The 22,160-nt window shown below is 45.3% G+C and overlaps 1 protein-coding gene across 1 annotated transcript in view; it reads right to left on the bottom strand.

Annotated features, from left to right (window-relative positions):
• cdh23 (cadherin-related 23) overlaps positions 1-22,160 on the bottom strand; it is a 701,272-nt gene that overhangs the window by 45,700 nt on the left and 633,412 nt on the right. The window contains exons 47-50 of the mRNA XM_078530938.1: positions 21,217-21,441; positions 20,559-20,728; positions 16,536-16,673; positions 11,114-11,233 (exon numbers count right to left, since the gene is read on the bottom strand). Coding sequence (XP_078387064.1) covers positions 11,114-11,233; positions 16,536-16,673; positions 20,559-20,728; positions 21,217-21,441 — 653 coding nt within the window. The remainder of the gene's footprint in view (positions 1-11,113; positions 11,234-16,535; positions 16,674-20,558; positions 20,729-21,216; positions 21,442-22,160) is intronic.

Here is a 22,160-nt window from a genome sequence, read left to right as displayed (position 1 = left end):
GGAATGATTTGGCAGGAGTGAAGGTTATAGCTTGGCCCATAATTGCGGAAAGTAAGAGAGAGGCTAAAGGGACAGCAGTTACAAGAACAAGTTCCTGGTATTTTTCCATCGTGTGTGGTGACCAGGGCAATAGCTAAACAAAGTCCATCAGCAGAGGTCAAAGTAATACCACAAGCAGATGTTAGAGTAGCCGAAAATTTCTTTAAGGATGAGGATAATTCAAAGAAAGTGTTTGGCAGGTCTTCATTAATTGAGACTCAGAAAGCAGATCCAGGGTTAAACAAGTCAGCACAGTCAGCTCACACTGAAGCTGAGGCAGGAGGAGTTCCGGACTACTATTACATTAAAAACGGAATTCTGATGAGGAAGTGGAGACACCCTCACCGACCTGTGGATGAGGGATGGACGGTTGTTCATCAGATAGTGGTACCGCCCAAATGTCATAAGGAGATATGGCGAGTAGCACATGAAATCCCTATGACAGGGCATGTAGGAATATGGAAAACCCAAGCATCGATAAACAGGCATTTCACCTGGCCAAGGCTTCATAAGGATGTCGTGCAATTTTGTAAAACATGCCATACATGTCAGGTAGTAGGTAAACCTCAACATGTAATCAAACCAGCACCTTTAATACTCATTCAAGTTTTTGAAGAACCATTCAGTCGGGTATTAGTAGATTGTGTAGGATCATTACCCAAAACAAAAGCAGGTCATCAGCATATCCTTACAATCATGCATATGACAACCCGATTTCCAGAAGCTATTCCTTTAAGGACAATTACAGCTAAGGTGGTAGTGGAAAAGTTAACTCAGTTTTTCACTCATTATGGCTACCAATTGAAATACAATCTGACCAAGGTTCTAACTTCATGTCTCAAACTTTCCAGGACATAACCAGCAATTTGGGTATCAAACAACTAAAGTCTACCGCCTATCACCCACAGACACAGGGAGCTTTAGAGAGATACCATCAGACTCTCAAAACCATGGTTAAGACCTATTGCCATGAATACCCAAAGGATTGGAACAAAAGGTTAGATTTCTTACTATTTGCTACCAGAGATTCTTCAAATGAATCTACTGGATTTAGTCTATTTGAATTGATCTATGGTCCATGAAATAAGAGATCCATTAGAAGCGATTAAGGAAAAGTTCCTAAAGCAGAAAGACGAATCCTCCATGTTGGATTATGTGTCCATGTTTCTAGAAAGACTCACAGGAGCATGTAAAGTGGCACAAGAGCACTTAAAAAATTCCCAAGCCAAAATGAAAGAATAGGCAGAAAAATATGCGACAACTAGAACGTTCCAAGCAGGAGACAAAGTATTGGTGTTATTACCTTTGCAGGGTGAACCCCTGAAAATGAAATTCAGTGGCCCCTATAAGATAGTTAGGAGAGTTAGTAAAGTGGCTTATCTGATAGATACTCCTGAGTGTAGGAAGAAGAAACGGTTATGTCGCATAAACATGCTGAAGCATTATCATCGCAGAGAAGACGATAAGATAGAGCAAGTGTGCCAGGTGGTAGGAGTAGCGGAGGATGAGAGACAATAAGGGCAAGGTATAAGGAGAAGTAGACAGTGCCCAAAGCGAACCTCCTACAACCCGACTCACCAATACGACAATACTGGGACAGTTAGACACTGTGTTCTCATATTAAGAGGAAGGACCAAGGAAAGATCTAAGGTTACTTGGGAAGTATAAGGGAATTTGTAGGGATACACGTGGATGTACTACATTAGCTAAAACATGACGTGGACGTGGACGTAGGAGAGTCAGTGCCGATAAACAACATCATTATCAGTTGGGCCCAGAAAAACAAGCTCAGTTGGAAACAGAGATTCGATATATTCTGGATAATCAATTGATTGAGCCTAGCCAAAGTGGCTGGAGTTCACCGGTTGTATTGATTCCTAAGCCAGATGGATCTACTAGACTTTGTATAGGTTACGGGAGAGTGAAAGTAGTAATGAGAACAGATTTGTACCCAATTCCTCGGTTAGAAGATTGCATCAATAGGGTTGGCAGTGCCTCATTTCTTTCTAAAATGGATCTATTGAAGGGGTACTGTCAAGTGCCATTAACGTCAAGGGCTAAAGAAATATCTGCCTTTGTTACACCGAGTGGGTTGTATCAATGTCGAGTCATGCTGTTTGGGCTTAAAAACGCCTCAGCTACATTTCAGAGACTTATGAATCAATCGCAGCTGAAATACCTAACTGTGTGGTTTATTTAAACAATGTCATAATATATAGTAACACATGGAAAGAACATGTAAAACAATTAGAGGACCTGTTTAAGCAATTGCAGTTGGCTGGCTTAGTCATAAATCTAGCCAAAAGCGAATTTGCAAAAGCAAGGGTATCTTACCTGGGTCACATTGTAGGACAAGGGCAAGTGTTGCCAAGAACAGCAAAACTGAACGCTCTAACAGAATTCCCCATTCCTAAAATTAAACAAGAAATCCTGAGATTTTTGGGAATGCATGGGTTTTATTGGAAGTTTGTGCCTAACTTCAGCACAATGGCTGTACCTCTCACCAATTTGTTAAGAAAACAGGCAAAAGTGGTATGGTCAGCAGAATGCCAAGCAGCCTTTGAAAAGCTGAAGGCAGTCTTAATAAATGAACCAGTGTTGGCCGCCCCTGACTTTACCAAACCTTTGAAAATGGCAATTGATGCTAGTGACTTGGGGGTAGGTGCAGTCCTATTACAAGATGATCCAATTAGGGGTAGAGAAGCCGGTGGGGTACTTTTCCAAGAAACTAAATCAATTTCAGAGGAAGGACTCATGGTAGAAAAAGAAACTCTAGCATTGTTGTTGTCTCTTCAACACTTTGAAGTTTATGTCCGACACGATAACAACCAAACACTAATCTACACTGGCCATAATCCGCTGGTGTTCACTGAAAAGTTTAAAACTCAAAATGCAAAACTGTTTAGGTGGAAACTATTGTTTCAACCATTCAATGTAAAGATTGTTCACATTGCCAGTAAAGATAGCGTGACCGCAGATGCTTGTCCCAGATGTAAAATACTAAAAAAAGTTAAAGGGCTAAGAAATTCTGAAGATTGTATAAGATTGTATAAGGGGAGGAAGGATGAATGAAAGTAAGTCTTGTGTTTTGTTGTCCATGTGTCACATGCCTTGTGATGAAATGCATTTTGAAATGGCGTTTCATCTCTTTTAAGGGTGGAGACACGTAAGGAGCATATTTTTTATTTCTGTTGGACTGTTGTAAAGAACATATCTTTTTATTTTTTGTTGAACTGTAGATTAAGATTACAATGGCTGCAGTTTGAAAGACATGTCCACTGGAACAAGATGAGAGGTATGTACAATGTTGCAGCCCTGGAACAGAGTGTGCAATGAAAGACAGGGTGGTGCCAGAAAGGAGTCCTGGACCATGGGAGCTGCCTGGAAACACCATTTTAATTGGTTCCTGATCAGGTGACCAGGTTTTGTGTGAGGACAGGACAGCAGAATAGCTCCCAGCTTGAAAGGAGTAAGACCTAAAACCTCTTTCTCCTGTGTGGAAGATTCCAGTAATTCCACAATAATAGCTAGCTAGCTTTTTCTCCTCATATCTCTATAACCTGCTCTCTCTCTGAAAACCCCTGTCAAGAGGCAAAGGGGAAAATCACTGTTAGAGACATTGAAAGGCAAGTACTCAACCAGTGAACTAAATATTGAAAGTGCTGGAAGACCACCTCGTGTCATCAACAAAGAACTGAAAGGAATTTGGAAGACATCGATCAACATCAACCCATCGAATCCTGTACTCTGGAATTGGTATTATTGAACTGTTTTATCCCACCCTTAAAATCCACAATTTGTTAGTCTCATGTGTCGTGTGTGTGTGTATATATAGGGATTTAAGAAGGGGGTAGAGTTTAAATTATACTGTTAGAAGTTAGCAGTTCATATTTCTTTCTTTTGCCACTGGTTAAGGACAGTTTGTTTAATAAACAGTTATTTACTTATTAAGTTTACAAACCTGGTGCTTGTATTCTGTTAACCTAAGTTAAACAGTCAGGTAGAATTGGGGAAATCTGGTGGTTTGATCAAACTTTTCGCATTTGTCGTGGATCAGGGAGCAGCGGGGCTGATATTACAGCGCACTATCCCCAGTAGGTCATGGTAATTGTGACAGCATAAGTTCAGAGCCCATGTCCCAAAGTGACCTTAACCAAGTGGCATAGAATCCTCTGCATCCCTTTTAGTTCAGCAATTTGAAGGGCTGGGGGAGTCAGGGAGGGAAGGAGGACGTGGGGAAGGGGGCAGAGAAGAGGAGGGGAGGGGGACTGGGAAGGGGCTGCAGTAGGAAACCCCGACAGCATGCAAAAGGTGGAGCATGAAGAGATGGAGCTGCCAGTCACCGGAGCACCTCAGGCACACTTTACGCAATGGGTAGCCAGGGTGGAAAAACAGCCCAAACTACACGGCTGAGTTTCAAAACAGATCTGCTTTTCACTTGCTGCAAGCCAGTCTTAAATGGGCAAAATGGCTCTTCCAGACAAGTCTATTTCCTGGCGGTACCCCCAGGCTGGGTGTGAATCTGCCTGTATCTTTGCAATGGTTCACACTCATTAATTCAAGATGATCTGAGCTGCCAATATATCAATGTATACTGATGAAGAGTCTGTGTGGAATTCCAATCACCGCTTAACTGTGGCATAAACGAAAAGATGCCAGTTAATTATTCCTGATGACTAGAGACTGGAGGCAAGTTCTGCTGATCCATTTTGTCTGACACACAACCTAATCATGGGAGTCTGCAAAGAAATGTGTGGAGAGCCCAGTACTCATCTGTTACTCTCTTGAAACGTTAAAACCGAGGCTCTATCTGGTCTCCTGGATGTAAAAGATTCCATGGCACTATTTTAAAGAAGGGCAGTGGAGTTCTCCCTGGTGTCCTGGCCAGTATTTATCCTCAACCACCATCACGAAAACAGATTGTCCGTTCATTATCACACTGCTGTTTGTGGGAGCTTGCTGTGTGCAGACTAGTTGTCGTTTATCCTACATTTTACAACATTGACTACACTTCAAAAGTAATTCATTGGCTGTAGAGCACTCTGGGACATCCTGAGGTAGTGAAGGGTGCTCTACCAATGCAGGTCATTCTCTCTCCTCCCAAAGAGAGGTCAGGCAGGGATTGTCAGAGGTAAACCTCAGGGAACAATGGGATTGGGAAATGTTGGAAACTAAACTCCACCATCCCCCAACTCCATAACTTTAAATAAGTGAAAATACAGAGCTGCAGCTTACTGACAAAAAAAGATTGGTGTCCTCTTGTTTTGGCTCTGCCAATCACTTGGGAGGGTGCATAAAGCCCTTTGTTACTCGTCTGCAAAAAAACTTGACACATTACAAAAGTAACCACTTCCTCTTTCACTTCTCAGAAGTGAGTGATGCAATCCTAGGAAAGTGGTTAAACTTTTTTCAAAAAAAAAAGGGGGTGAAAGAGGCAGAACAACCTTTGGCTGGGTTGAAACACCAGTGGTCAGGGGAAGAGGTGAGATTTTGCCACCTGTGGGCTTTGTCCAATCAAATGCCTGATTATTTGGATGAGATGTTAAACTGAGGAGGCGTCGGCTCTCTCAGGTGGACATGAAGGGTCCCAAGGCCACTCATGGAGTGCTTCCTGATGTCCCGCGGCCAGTACCTATACCATTGTTAAAAAAAATCTGGTGAATATCTCATTGCTGTTTGTGGGAGCTTGCTGTGTGCAAATTGACAGCCACATTTCCCACTTTAGGAGAGTGACTACAGTTCAAGAAGTGCTTCACTGGCTTTAAAGGGCTTTAGGATGGTCTGAGGTTGTGAAAGGTGCTATATAAATGTAAATCTTACATTATTAGAGTGAGGCAGTTAGACATAGTGACCTGATCTTGGGGTCTGACAGGAAGGTAGGCAGGGAGGCAGTTTTCCTTGGCTGGTGATTTTTTAATTCATTCATGGGATGTGCACTTTGCTGGCTGGGCCAGCATTCATTGCCCATCCCTTGTTGCCCTTGAGAAGGTGGTGGTGAGCTGCCTTCTTGAACCACCACAGTCCATGTGGTGTAGGTACACCCACAGTGCTGTTAGGGACAGTGTTCCAGGATTTTGACCCAGCGACAGTGAAGGAACGGCGATATATTTCCAAGTCAGGATGGTGAATGACTTGGAGGGGAACTTCCAGGTGGTGGTGTTCCCATCTATCTGCTGCCCTTGTCCTTCTAGATGGTAGTGGTCGTGGGTTTGGAAGGTGCTGTTGAAGGAGCCTTGGTGAATTCCTGCAGTGCATCTTGTAGATGGTACACACTGCTGCTACTGTGCGTCGGTGGTGGAGGGAGTGGATGTGGTGCCAATCAAGTGGACTGCTTCGTCCTGGATGGTGTCCAGCTTCTTGGAGATATTCCCAATCTAGACTAAGATATGGGGTCAGCTGTGCAGGACTGAGATGGCCAGAAATTTCTTCATTCAGAGGCTTTTGAATGTTTGAATTCCTCAGCCCAGCAGGTTGTGAAAGTCTAGGCACTGAGTAATTAAAAGGCTCTGGATACTAAGAGGATCAAGGGATATGGGGATAAGTGGACTTGAGGTAGATGATCGGCCATGAACGTACTGAGTGATGGAGCAGGGTGTAGATTGTACGGTCTATTCCTGTTCCTATTTCTCATGTCCAGCTGGCCTCAATCTTTTGGCCATCAACATCGTATGTGCCTGAGTTAGTAACTTTCGGAATAGCAGGAGGCTATCCAACCCCTTGAACCTGACCTGCCGCTCAATTAAATTATGGCTGATCTGTATGTCAACTCCATATATCCGGCTTTGGTCCCAATCGCTCACTACCTACACCCATCGATCTATTCTACAATTCGACCTCAGCCTTCCGAGCTCCAATTGTGACAGTGCCACAGTCTTTTGGGATCTTGTGCTTGGCGGTGAGAAGGATTACAGGGAAGATTTTCCAGGATTGTGGAGAATCGGAGGGAGAGCTCAGTTATTCCGATTTCCTGCTAATCGAAATTAAAATAGATCACTGGAAACATCAGCAGTGCTGAGAAGTGGATGTGAGTTGACCTGGATCCTGAGAGTCGATCGATATTGACAATCGAGAGTCTGTTGTTGAACCATTCACACCCGATCAGGAAGCTCAGTATATGAAGCGAGTTTCATAATCAAAAAAGATATCAAATAAATTTAAAGGGTCTGTTCACCTGGCAACCTTTTCTGACATTTAGCCCTCTCACTGATGTCATTAGCACATTGTGTCCTTTCCTACGTGATGTTTCAATCTGTAGGCAGCAGACTGGCGTGGGAAGAATGTTCTACAACAGGAACGAAGCCTTGGACAGAGATAGGACTGTGATGAAAGCATCCTGTTCCTTTTAAAGTTTATTTTGAAACCTTTAAAAATATTATTTGAATTTATCGGTTATGTATTCTTAGCTTACTGTCAGTGCCAAGCAATGGAACGGAGGCCAGGCTCTTGGTTAGCATAAAAATGCAGATAACATTTTGAAGGGGCAGTGCCAAAATCTGGAGATTAGTCCTTGACTTTCATTTCACCTTTGGCTGCTCTTGCTGCTTTTATAAGTGATACTGTCATTTTGTGCGCAATGTGTTTGCTGGCCTACAGCTTTCAGATTGGTAACACATTCATTTTAAAATCCCTATCCTGGTCTTCAAATCCCTCAATAGCCTCACCCCCCTCCCTATATCTCTGCAACCTCCTCCCGGATCTGGAATGCACTGCCTGTGGATTGCGAAAGGGAACTGAATAATTATCTGGATAGAGAAAAAGATTTGCAGAGCCGAGGCGGGGGGGGGAAAGGGTGGGGCAGTGGGACCAAGTGAATTCTCCTGCAGAGAGCTGGCACAGACACAAATGGGCCGAATGGCCTCCTTCTCCACGATGATTCTGTTCCAAACTTTGCGATATCTCTGCACTCCTCCAACTCTCACCTCTTCAGTATACTGATCTTAATCGCTTCACCCTTGGCAGCCGTGACTTCAATTGTTTGGTCCCTAAGCTCCGGAAACCACTCCCTAAACCTTTCCACCTCTCTCTCCTCCTACGAGACTCTCCTTAATCCCTACCTTTCTGACCAAACCTTTGGTCAGTTGCCTTAATGTCCTCCTTATGTGGCTCAGTGTCAAGTTTTGTTAGATAATTTTCTTGCAAAATGCCGTAGGACATTTTATTATGTTATGGCACTATTATAAAGATAAGTTCCCAGAAGGAAAAAAACAGTTAAAATTGGGAAATAAGAGTACTGGTCTGAACTGTATTGAGCTGTTGTTGCAAATTGGGAATGGGTGTATGTTCCCAACCTCTCTGGCATCTTGCTTGTGACTGCCCCCATTCGTTTTGCCCAAGATCAGGACAGCTTCATGTTAGAACAGATTTTCATCCATCTGTCTTGGTTAGCTCCTATCCAGGTTAGAGGTTGAAGATCAAAGTTCAGAAGCACTGTACTGCCCAGTAAGTGCCTCATGGTGTTAATACATTCTCTTTAGGGTTTTTTAGGCCCATTTTCCTTTGAGATAATTAGCAATAAGGTGAATGCAAGACTCTTATGTTTGTGGTTTGGAGGCTGAGGTAGAACAAAGGGTACGTGTGTGATGTACCAGTATGACTCGGTTGTGTTCTTCCAGAGACCCAGGGTAATGCTCTGGGGACCCGGGTTTGAATCCTACCACGGCAGATGGTGAAATTCGAATTCAATAAAAAATATGGAATTAAAAGTCTGATGACGAACATGAAACCATTGCTGACTGTCATAAAAAAACCATCTGGTTTACTAATGTCCTTTAGGGAAGGAAATCTGCTGTCCTTACCTGGTTTGGCCTATATGTGTCTCCAGACCCACAGCAATGTGGTTGACGCTTAACTGCCCTCTGAACAAGGGCAATTAGGGATGGGCAATAAATGCTGACCTAGCCAGCGACACCCAGAACAATTAATAAAAAGGATGTAGATTTGAGCGCCGTCTCAGTTGTGAGATCACAATCTGAGTCACATAAGGGCAGTACTGAGGGAATGACGTACAATCACATAAGTTGTTGAACTGTTCTGAATGTACCTGACCCAGCAGTTCAGGTGGACTGTGTCATTATTCAAAGGAGGTCAAAGGCAGAAAGACACATCTTTATTTAAGCTTCAAGGGCAATTGCAATTTTAAATTCACTAGTATTAAGTATTATAGTGAGAGCCAAGTCAATGATAGATAAATTTAACACATCTTATTGTTAAGTATTTTTATCTCGCAGTGGCATTTGAACAGTTTGCCCCTTCTTGTGGTCAATCGTCTTTGTTCATAGATGGAAGACTTATGTACACAGAAGGTTCTGGAACCTTAGACTGGAGCTGGAAGGATATTGAAACACGTTGTGTAGGATTCCCTTCAATTTGCTTATTGTATTTTGAAATACTTGGTATGTTGATGACCAAATCAGCGCCTTCACTTGGACATATGTGGCAACATGTTCAATAAACCAAATGCTTCAATTGTTTGAGCAATACTCACATTTTTAAATATACATCATGTTAAATTATCTTGAAAATCGTTTGATTCCTTTGAATTATCCGCCTGTGTTCCCTTCACAGTCGGTAGAGTGTTCTGTTTGGGGGGTATTGTTACATGCTGTGGGGCTGTTGTGTAGAGTGTTCTGTTTGGGGGGTATTGTTACATGCTGTGGGGCTGTTGTGTAGAGTGTTCTGTTTGGGGGGTATTGTTACATGCTGTGGGGCTGTTGTGTAGTGTTCTGTTTGGGGGGTATTGTTACATGCTGTGGGGCTGTTGTGTAGAGTGTTCTGTTTGGGGGGTATTGTTACATGCTGTGGGGCTGTTGTGTAGAGTGTTCTGTTTGGGGGGTATTGTTACATGCTGTGGGGCTGTTGTGTAGTGTTCTGTTTGGGGGGTATTGTTACATGCTGTGGGGCTGTTGTGTAGAGTGTTCTGTTTGGGGGGTATTGTTACATGCTGTGGGGCTGTTGTGTAGAGTGTTCTGTTTGGGGGGCATTGTTACATGCTGTGGGGCTGTTGTGTAGAGTGTTCTGTTTTGGGGGGTATTGTTACATGTTGTGGGGCTGTTGTGTAGAGTGTTCTGTTTGGGGGGTATTGTTACATGCTGTGGGGCTGTTGTGCTTACCCTCAATCTGCACCTTCTACAATGCTTTTAACATCAACTGGAAGGTTAAAGGAGAAAGCTCATTGATCCACGGGGGAAGGGGTTAGGAGGGGAGAATAAAAACTTGGTTGAAAAGATTAGTGTTGAGATGGATGCGCATAGAGAAGGGATGAGATGACGGGGCTTTGGGAGGGAGTGCCAGAGAGTGGGCTAAAGGGTGTCTTACTAGTGTTGGAATGAAGAGAAGAGAGGAGGATGTGAGAGAAGATATGAGGCTAGAGGCGATTGCAACAACAGGGTAGGCTGAGGTCTTGGACTGAGGCCCAGAAGGTGTTGAGAACAAGGACGGTGAGCATCAAAACTGGAGGAGGATGTTTTGCTCCCTGAGCCTGTTCTGGCATTCAGGTACATCATGGCTGATCTGTACCTTAACTCCATTTATGCATCTTTGTCCTGTGGCCCACAATAGACTTGCCGATGAAGATTTCTAAATTTCAGTTGTGAAATTTCCTATTTCCCAACCTTAACAGCTTTGGGGTGGGGTCGGGGTGGAGAGGGAAAGAGTTCCAGATTTCCACTACCCTGTGTGTGAAGAAGTGCTCCCTGACATCACTGCTGAATGGCCAGGGTCTAATTTTAAGGTTCTGCCTCCTTGTTCTGGACTCCCTCCACCAGAGGAAGCAGTTTCACCCTATCTGCCCTATCAAATCCTTTAATTGTCTTAAACACCTCAATCAGATTATACCTTAATCATCTATACTCAAGGGAATACAAAACCTCGTCCTTGTAACTTAATCTTTTTAGTATTGGTATTATTTTGGTGGTTCTGTGTTGGCCAATATTTCCTTCCTACAGTGCGGTGCCCAGTGTGGTAACTACAGAGGATTCAGTGTCAGAATATTTTTTGCGCAATAGCATCCCCTTGTAGATTCGCCCAGGAGCTGGAAACAATTGGAATCGCCTGTCAGGAGGTGTGGAGGAGTTACCTGGACAGCATTCTCTCTGCGATTACTCGGATTATCACCTGGGTTGTCCTTGGCAACGGCCGTTAGTGTGTAGTGATCTTTTTTCTCCCGATCAAGGGCAGCCAGAATGTAAATGTCCCCCTTTGTGTAAAAAGGAACATAAAATAATTATCATTGCAATTTCTACTCATTTTCAATAATCTTCACATTTTAACCACGTCTCCCTGTCTCATTACCACAATGGGATGTAACTCCTTAGTGCATTATGGGCAATGTTAACAGCTCGGCAACATGTAATTGTCTACTTGAAAAGTACTTCATTAAATTAATAACATATTCTAAATTATTCATGTAATTTAAATATAAGTATAGCTGCACTGATCTTTAAATATGTGGGATTAAAACATCTTCAGTTTTGTGAGGAGACTGGACAAACTGGGATTGTTGTTCTTACAGTGGGGAACATCAAGAGGAGATTTGATTGAAGTGTTCAAAATTATGAAGGATTTTGACAGAGTAGATAAAGAGAAACTGTTCCCACTGGCAGAAGGGATACCGTTTAAGGTGATTGGTAAAAGAACTAGAGGTGAGATGATGTGAAAGATTTTTATGCAGCAAGTTGTTAAGATCTGGAGCGCACGGCCTGAAAGGGTGATGGAAGCAGATTCAATATGCTCCTCCTGCGCTATGTGGGAAGTCATGGACACTGCCAGTGTCCCTGGCAACCATGTGTGCAGGAAGTGTGTCCAGCTGCAGCTGCTGGCTAACTGCATTTTGAAGCTGGAGCTGTGGGTGGATTCACTGTGGATCATCCGAGATGCTGAGGTTATGGAGTCAGCATGTTCAGTGAGGTGGTCACACCGCAGGTAAAGACTGAATAAGCAGAAAGGGGATGGGTGACCACCAGGCAGTGTAGAGGAAGTCAGGTAGTACAGGAGTGCCCACTCTCTAACAGATATACTGTTTTGGATACTGTTGTGGGAGACGACTTCTCAGGGGAAAGCAGCAGGAGCCAAGTCCATGGCACCACGGGTGGCTCTGCTGCACAAGAGGGGAGGAAGGAGTGTAGCAGGGCTATAGTGATAAGGGATTCAATAGTAAGGGGAACAGACAGGCGTTTCTGCAGCTGCAAAAGAGACTCCAGGATGGTATGTTGCCTCCCTGGTGCCAGGGTCAAGGATGTCTCAGAGCGGCTAGAGGGCATTTTGAAGGGGGACTGTGAACAGCCAGTGGTTGTGGTACATACTGGTACTAACGACATATGTAAAAAAAAAAAAGGGCTGAGGTCCTACAAGCTGAATATAGGGAGTTAGGATGTAAATTAAAAAGTAGGAACTCAAAGGTAGTCATCTCAGGATTACTACCAGTGCCACGTGCTAGTGAGAGTAGAAATAACAGGATATATCGGATGAATACATGGCTGAAGAACTGGTGTATAGGGGAGGGATTCAGAATCCTGGGACATTGGGACCGGTTCTGGGGAAGGTGGACAGGTTGCATCTGGGCAGGACCGGGACCAATGTCCTCGGAGGGAGTGGTGGTGGAGGGTTGGGGGGGTAGCGGTTTGCTAGTGCTGTCAGGGAGGGTTTAAGCTAGAAAGGCAGGGGGATGGGAACCTGAGCAGGGAGGCAGAGGAGGGGGGAACAAGGATAGAAACGAAAGACAGAAAAGTAAGAAGCAAAAGTGGAAGGCAGAGAAAACAGGGGCGAAAAGCAAATGGGGTCATAGTGCAAAATAAAGTTAAGATGACTAATAAGGTTGAAAAGACTAACAACGTTAAAAAGACAGGTCTAAAGGCATCTTAATGCGTGGAGCATTCGCAATAAGGTAGATGAATTAACAGCGCAAATAGATATAAACGGTGATGATATAGTTGCAATCACGGAGACATGGCTGCAGGGTGACCAAGGATGGGAACTGAACGTCCAGGGGTATTCAGTATTTAGGAAAGACAGACAGATAGGGAAAGGAGGTGGGGTGGCACTGTTAGTAAAGGAGGAAATCAATGCAATAGTGAGGAAGGATATTGCCTTGGAAAATCATGATGTGGAATCAGTTTGGGTGGAGATAAGACACACTAAAGGGCAGAAAATGTTAGTGGAGTTGTCTATAGGCCCCCAAACAGTAATGGAGATGTAAGGGAAGGTATTAAGCAGGAAATTAGAGACGCATGCAATAATGGTACAACTGTTATCATGGGTGACTTTAATCTACATATAGATTGGACAAACCAAACTAGCAATAATACTGTGGAGGAGGATTTCTGGAGTGTGTACGTGATGGTTTTTTTAGACCAATTTGTTGAGGAACCAACTAGAAGCAGGCTATCCTAGACTGGGTATTGTGCAATGAGAAAGGATAAATTAACAATCTTGTTGTGCTGGGTCCCTTGGGGAAGAGCGACCATAAAATGATAGAATTGTTCATTAGGATGGAGAGTGAAGAAGTTGAATCCAAAACCAGGGTCCTGAATCTAAATAAAGGGAACTACGAGGGTGTGAGGCACGAGTTGGCAATGATGGATTGGGGAACCTTACTAAACGGGTTGATAGTGGATAGCTAATGGCTAATATTTAAGGAACGTATGCATGAATTACAACAATTAGTCATCCCTGTCTGGCACAAAAATAAAATAGGAAAGGTGGCTCAACCATGGCTTACAAAAGAAATTAGGGATAGTATTAGATCCAAAGAGGCGACATATAAAATTGCCAGAAAAAGCAGCAAGCCTGAGGATTGGGAGCAGTTTAAAATTCAGCAAAAGTGGACACAAAGTTTGATCAAGAAGAGGAAACTGGAGTATGAGAGTAAACTTGCAGGGAACATAAAAACTCACTGTAAAAGCTTCTATAAGTATGTGAAGAGAAAAAGATTAGCGAAGACAAATGTGGGTCCCTTACAGTCAGAAATGGGGGAAATTATAATGGGGAACAAAGAAATGGCAGAAGAATTGAACACATACTTTGGTTCTGTCTTCACAAAAGAGGACACAAATAATTTCCCAGAAATGTTAGGGAACCAAGGGTCTAGTGAGAGGGAGGAATTGAAGAAAATCAGTATTAGTAAAAAAAATGGTGCTAGAGAAATTAACGGGTTAAAGGCTGAAAAATCCCCAGGACCTGATCATCTACATCCCAGAGTACTAAAGGAAGTGGCCCTGGAAATATTGGATGCATTGGTGGTCATCTTCCAAAATTCTACAGACTCTGGAGCAGTTCCTACAGATTGTGGAGGTTAGCAAATGTAACCCCACTATTTAAAAAAGGAGGGAGAGAAAAACAGAGAATTACAGATCAGTTAGCCTAACATCAGTAGCGGGGAAAATGCTAGAGTTTATTATAAAAGATGTGATAACAGGACACTTAGAAAATATCAACAGGGCTAGCCAAAGTCAGCATGGGTTTATGAAAGGGAAATCATGTTTAACTAATCTACTGGAGTTTTTTGAGGATGTAATTAGTAGAGTAGATAAAGGAGAACAAGTGGATGTGGTGAATTTGGGTTTCAAAAAGGCTTTTGATAAGGTCCCACATAAGAGGCTAGTGGGCAAAATTAAAGCACATGGGATCGAAGGAGTAATATACTGGCATGGATTGACAATTGGTTGTCAGGCCGGAAACAGAGAGTGGGAACAAATGGGTCTTTTTCTGGATGGAAGATGGTGACTAGTGGTGTACCACAGGGATCAGTGCTTGGACCCCAGCTATTCATGATATATATAAATGACTTGGATGAGGAAACCAAATGCAATATTTCCAAGTTTGCTGACAACACAAAACTGGGCAGGGTTGTGAGTTGTGAGGAGGATACAAGGGGGCTTCAGGGTGATTTAGACAAGTTGTGTGTGTGGGCAAACGTGGATAAATGTGGAGTTATACGCTTCGGTGTGAAAAACAGAAAGGCAGAGTATTATTTAAATGGTGATATATTGGGAAATGTGGATGTACAAAGGGATCTGGGTGTCCTTGTACACCAGTCAATGAAAGTAAACAGGCAGGTGCAACAAACAATTAGGAAGGCAAATGTTATGTTGGCCTTCATTGCAAGAGGATTTGAGTTTGGAAGTAGGGATGTCTTACGGCAGTTATACAGGGCCTTGGCGAGACCACACCTTGAGTATTGCGTGCAGTTTTGGTCTCCCTACCTAAGAAAGGATATACTTGCCATAGCGGGAGTGCAGCAAAGGTTCACTAGGCTGATACTGGGGATGGCAGGACTGTTGTATGAGGAGAGTTTGGTTTGACTGGGCTTGTATTCACTAGAGTTTATAAGAATGAGAGGGGATCTGATTGAAATGTGTAAAATTCTAACAGGGCTAGACAGACTGGATGCAGGGAGGATGTTTCCCCTGGTTGGGGAGTCTAGAACCAGGGGCCACAATCTCAGGATATGGGGCAGGCCATTTAGGACTGAGATGAGGAAACATTTCTTCACTCAAAGGGTAGTCAACCTGTGGAATTCTCTACCACAGAAGGCAGTGGAGGCCGGGTCACTTGAGTATACTCAAGAAATAAATTGATCATTTTTTGGATATTAGGGGCATCAAGGGGTAGGGAGAGAAAGCAGGAATGTGGCATTGAGATAGAGGATCAGCTATGATCATATTGGATGGCGGAGAAGACCCGAAGGGCCACATGGCCTACTCCTGCTCGTAGTTTCTATAATAACTTTCAAAGGCTAATTGCATAAATACTTGAAGGGGAGAAATTTCGCAGGGTTATGGGGGCAGGGGCAGGGGAATGGAACGAATTGGATAGCTCTTTCGAAGAATTGGCACAGATATGATGGGCTGAATGGCCTCTTTCAGTGTTGCATAATTCCATAATCTAGGTACTGAAATAACAGATGTAAACCCTAAGGTTAAAGTTTGAAAAAATAAAGCCCAGTTAAAGAAATTATGAGCGACTTTTAAAAAATTTGTTTTGGGGATGCATGTGACAGGGGCAAATCCACATTCACGGCTCATCCCTAGTTGCTCTTTTATAGCGATCGATAACAGCAGAGTGGACCGCTTGAGAGCGAATTATGAGTCAACCCTGCAGAATGGGGTGGGAGTGGTGTTTAGGCCAGGCTAGGTATGGGTGGCAAGTTCTGTTCTCTGAAGGACATGAATCAACCAGTTGGTGTTTTATTACAATCTGGCATTTTTCATGGTCGTTTATTCTGTGACAAGTTGTAAAGAGCACAAGTGCTGGCATGGACTGGGTGGGCCGAATGGCCTGTTTCTGTGCTGTATATTCTACCTAACTCTAAACCCTGGAACAGCACTGTGGGTGTACCGCCACCTGGCTGCAATGGTTAAAGAAGGAAGGTTGCCACCACCTTCTCCAAGGGCAATTAGGGATGGGCAATAAAGACTGACCTCACCATAGGAGCCCGTATCCCCAGGAAGTAAGCTTTTCTCAAAAGGATCCTTTTAAACGCTTTATCAAATGGGCCATACCGTCGTGGGGTTGATTCCGAACCTTCCCTCTCCGTCCACAAGGCTGTACTCAATCTGCGAGAACCGGCCATTGTCTGCGTCCTCGGCACTAACTTGGAGAATCACGATGCCCAAGGAGGTATCTTCGGGCACTGTCTTCTGTACCATCACCCAGTTAGAGAAAGAGAAATTAATTAGTGCCAACGCCTCACATGACAGCAGCATGAGACTGTGAGGGAACAGTCAGAAGCTACAAAGACCAGCAAAGGCCCACGTTACCATGCGAGGCGTGTCTGGTTGTCATCACTGATTTTGCCTGTAGTACAGGGAATATCGAGAGTGGCTGATCCACTCTCACTTCAACGGGAATGCAAGCCGGGAGGGATGGCTGCCGATTCAATATTGTCTGTTGTGAGCCTTTGCACAGAGTCGAGCTCCACCCGCGGTGGGTGCATTGTGGATAGGAGATACCTTCTGATGGCCGTGGCTGAGGTTGGCAGCTCCCAGTGTTGATTCAGGCCCGATTGTCCACCCTGGGGGCGGAGGCCATGTCGTATTTTGGATTTTCCCGGATTTTGGGGGAACAGGCAGGTTCTCTTCTTTTTAAAAAGGAGGGTAAATGGGTCTGAACAGTCCAGCCCCTGGCAGCAAATCAGTGAACAAATGCTACCCACGCAAATGGAAATGCACAATTTGTTATTTGGGGGCGGGGCGAGGGGTTCATTCCTGGAACTTTTCGAAAGGACTTGCTGGCCTTACTGTCACTGAAGTCCCGTCCCTTCGCAACAGCTTTAAGCTCTCAGTTTGAAAAAAAAAAACATTTTCTGGTTCTCGTATCTATCACAAGTCTGGTGTCTCTTTGTCTCTTCCTTGTGCTGCTTTGTATAGAAGGTGCAGCCCCCCGCACAATGCGAGGGGCAGAGTTTTACACTCGAGCAGGTGGGCCCACGCCCGAACCACTTGAGCGTAAATTAGCGCGTGATGATGTCGGGCGAGCGTCCCGATATTATCACGTGATATTGTGGTCGGTGGTTACCCACGCGGATGACAGAGCCATGCCCGCCATTAATTAAGAGGCCAGTTCAGCCCATTAAAAGGGCAACTGACCAAGATTTTTCGTTGCCCGTGCGATTTTGCGCTCGTCGAACGGGCAAAACGGGCAGGCGGCCAGCTGACAATTTCAATAACCTCATCCACAGACGGGGTAAAAAGGGTCGGCAGCCTTGCCAGGGTGAGTGGTGAGGAGTTTGGTAGGTAGTTTGCTGCTGGTGACTGATTGGTATTTGGCAGCTTCATCTCTGTTCGGGGCTTCATTGTTAGCATTTCCAGGCTTCATCTTAGAATTCCTTTGTGTCTCCGAGGATGCCGGAGCATTCAGACCGTGTGGACCCTTCCGGGAATCAGACAGCATTCTGCTACCCTGGGAGTGGCGATTGTGGTCTCTGCTGGAGTCACCTCCTGAGGAGGAAGAGAGGGGCAGAAGGGAGTGGAGGTCAGGTGTCCCAATGCAGCTTCCAGGGGAGGGACCTGTGGGAGGAGAGGCGCAGGCACAAGGGGCACAGGGTCAGCAGGAAGTCCAAGGTGTTAGGGGCTGCAGAAGACACCACTATCCTGCTGCCAGGGTTTTCAGGGGGTGGCGCAGATACCTCAATATGTCTGAGGTGTAATGTGAAAGGAGGCTCCACCTCTCAAGGGAGACAGTGATCTCCATCTGTCAGATGATTGGGCCCGAGATCATCTCCGACTGTGTGAGCGGACACCCCATGCCAGTGGCTCTGAAGGTCACAGCGGCCCTCAGCTCCTATGCATCCGGCTCTTTCCAGAGGTCAGTAGGGGTTCTGTGTGGAGTCTCCCAATCAGCTGTCCACGGTTGTGTGAAGCTGGTGACAGAAGCTCTGCTCAGGTGGGTACTGACCTTAATTCTTTACCATACGGACGAGGCCAGCCAGGCTGAGCGAGCTAGAGGCTTTGCAGCGATTGCTGGGTTCCCCCGTGTCCAGGGTGCAATCGACTGTACACATGTGGCCATCAAGGCACCAGTGGGTCAGCCGGGTGCCTTCGTCAACAGGAAGGGCTTCCACTGCATGAACGTGCAGATAGTGTGTGACCACAGGATGCAGATTCTACAAGTCTGTGCAAGGTACCCTGGCAGCTCCCATAATGAATATATCCTGAGATACTCCCAGGTGCCAAGGCTCTTCAGTGCTTTAATCTGACTGGATGGATGGCTGCTGGGTGACAAGAGCTATCCCGTTGGAGAGATGACTCATGACGCCTCTTCACCACCCAAGAACAGGGGCAGAGCAGCGATGTAACAGGAGCCTCCACAAGGGCGGCAATAGAGAGATCCGCAGGTCCTCTGAAAATTCGCTTGCGATGTCTGGACCGGTCAGGGGAGCACGACAATACCCCCCAGAGTGGGTGGCACTGATCATGAAGGGGATATTGACGCAGCTCCACAGGCCCCAGAGGATGAATCCAGTGGTGAGTCAGGAGAGGAGCACGGGGAGGAGAATGCTGAGGAGATGGAGGCAGACCTCGGTAACCTTCAGAGAGGCAGGGACACCAGGGACACCTTGATCCAACGCTCCTTCAGCTCGGCTGCTAAATAAGCGCTACCACCTCACGCCAGGGCTACCAACTCCATCCCAGGATGTCTGCAATGACCCTTTCCTTTGACCCCAAAGTCCACTCAGTGCCTGTGCAACCAAGTTTCGAGCCACTCACGCCCAGCATTACAGACTGGCGTTACCTGCACCACATTAAATAAAAAAGGTGAAGCATACTCAGGCCATTAGGACAAAAGAAAATTTATCTCATGTTGACAGTCAAAACAAATTAACAGAACCTTCTCCGGTCTTCAACCCCAGACCAGTAAAACATAAACAAAACATTGAACAACAGAAGATAACTTGTGACCATCTTGTGCTCCTGGTGCCTTATACTTACGTTGGCGAGTGCTATGTCTTGGTGCCCCCAAAATGCTGGCACCGACATTGGAGGCAGCCTGCTGGCTTGTGCTGTCCTGCTGGCTTTGATGATCTTGGCGGGCATCCTCTGGCCAGTGGAGTCCGTGCTGGGCCCACCTGGGAGGGAGTGGCCAATGCCATGGCTGGCATCTCCCCAGTCGCCGCAGCCTCATCAGATGCCACGATCACTGGCAGAGGGGAGGAGGAGTTGCTGCCATCATGTAGAGCACCCTGAGAGGAGCCCGCAGAGACGACAGGCAGCTCATGCGCCAACGTGAGGTTGCTCTGGACCTCCCTGCACACTTCTGATGGACGGGTACCTAGCTGGGATACTGGGTGCCCAATCTATCGCCCACACTGACACTGACCACCTGAGGTCATTGCCTGTGTGAGGGTTTGCAGGTCCGAGTGCAACCCCAGGAACCCCTGATTCTGTCCCTGGAGCTGCCTCTCCACGAGAGTTTGTGCAATGCTCACAGATTCAGTCGTCTGGGATCAGTCTGAGAATGGCCTCTTCGTTCCCGCGCTAACTCTATCCCGGGAGTTGTGCCCAGATCTCCCGGGAGAAAAATGCCTAGTTTTTGGACCACTGGATTTTGGGTATTGTGCCTGTATTCCACTTATTCAGCCTACATCCTACCATTTTGTGCATTTCTATAAGGCACAGGTGTAATGTCAAATCTTGCATCAGCCACGTATTCTTGGAGGGTTTGACAGGGTCAACGCTGCTTTCCCCTGGTGGAAGAGTCTAGAATTAGGGGTCAGGATAAGGGGTCAGCTGCTTCGGGCAGAGATAAGGAGAATTTGTTTTTTTTACACTCACCTCTATTTCAGAGGGACTGTGGATGCTCAGTCATGAGTCTACTCAAGGCTGAGATCAACAGTTCTTTGTGCACTTAGGGATATGGGGATAGGGTGAGATAGTGCAGTTGAGTTCGAAGTTCAGCTGTGATCTTATTGAATGGAGGGGCAGGTTCGAGGGGCCACTCGGCCCACTCCTGCTCCAACTTCTCATGTTCAGACGTATGACAATTAGTCATGAGTTACATGTTACTCACAGGGACGACACAGTTACCTGGTAGGAAGACTCCACGAAGACAGGGTTGTTATCGTTGATGTCCACGATCTGTAAAGAAACCGGAGCCTCTACAGATCGAGGTGGTGATCCATGATCCACCGCTCGCACTGTGAAATTCAGCCACTGAACCTCTTCGTAATCCACCGTCCTGCTTGCAACTATTTTCCCTGCCGGGAGAAGTGGGAATGGGATGGGGAGGGGGTGGGGGGGGGTAGTGATGTGGAAAGTCTGTATTAAAGACAATTGCTCAGATGACATCAGTTCTGCCATGTATCAAATCCCCATCCGGGGCTTAAATAGAAGTTTACAAACTATTCTGTGCCGAAACCCCGTAAACAGTGACAATCGCTGCACTTCATATATCCAAATTATTGAGGACGCCAAGTTAAATATTGCCGGAAACAGAGACATGTTGATGAAGCTTTTCATTTTATACTCATCAGGGCAGACGCAAGAATATTAAATTTCAAAGAGTGCAAGTTAGCTGGCAGTGAATAGTGTAGATGAGAGCAACAAATTGCAAAGGGACATTGATAGATTAAGTGAGTTGGGTAAACTTTGTGACAGATGGCGTTCAATGATGGCAAGTGTGTTGTGATCTACTCTGGACCTAATATCGATAGGGTATTTTCAAAATTCTCTCCCCAGTGTTCACCTGCTGCAGGATCCTCCAGTCTGATGTAGTCCCCGGGAGGAAGATTCAGGAGTTCGTAGTTGACCAGTCCATTGGGGCCTTTATCAGGATCTACGGCCGATACAGACAGCAGTGTTGTGCCAGTCGTTGCTCCTTCCAGAATCCTCTCGGTGAAAATATTCACCCCAAATGGTCTGAACCGGGGAGGATTGTCATTCACATCCAGGACATTTACTGTTAGCTTTGCTGAAATAGGCCAAAGAAATAGATGGATTTAATACAAAAACAAAAATACCTGGAAAAACTCAGCAGGTCTGGCAGCATCTGCGGAGAGGAACACAGTTAACGTTTCGAGTCCGAATGACTCTTCAACAGAACTAAGTAAAAATAGGAGAGAGGTGAAATATGATGGATTTAATAGGTTGGAGCTGCGATGTTGAGATGGACCAGCCATGATCTTACTGAATAGTGAGCTGGCTCGAAGGACCATATGGCCTATACCTGCTTCTATTTCGGATGTTCTCGTTCCCTTGACCTGACCGTACCACCACCAACCCCTCATAATTAATCTTTATGTGATAAACTTCTTGACGTCAGTTGTAAATTCATCTTCCACTGTACAGAACTAATATACAGTCCTTAAATAATCACAGGGTTATCTTCTCTGCAATCCTCCTTGAAAGTCCATTTTAAGTACTGATTGCACTCCAATGGCGTAATGTCACTGGACTAGTAACCCAGAGGCCCAGGCTGATGCTCTGGAGGCAATGGTTCAAATCCCACCAAGGCAGCTGGTAGAATTCAAATTCAATTCATAAATCTGGAATTGAAAACTAGTCTCAGTGATGGTGACCATGACAACTATCATCGCTTGTTGCAAAAACCCATCTGGTTCACTGATGCCCTTTGGGGAAGGAAATCTGCCATTCTTACCTGGTCTGGCCTACATGTGATTCCAGACCTAC

This window comes from Cetorhinus maximus, chromosome 27 (genome assembly GCF_964194155.1).
Source record: "Cetorhinus maximus chromosome 27, sCetMax3.hap1.1, whole genome shotgun sequence".
In the NCBI taxonomy this organism is placed as follows: Eukaryota; Metazoa; Chordata; class Chondrichthyes; order Lamniformes; family Cetorhinidae; genus Cetorhinus; species Cetorhinus maximus.
The sequence above is the reverse complement of the archived record's forward strand: the minus strand, read 5'-3'. Positions and strand labels throughout refer to the sequence as shown.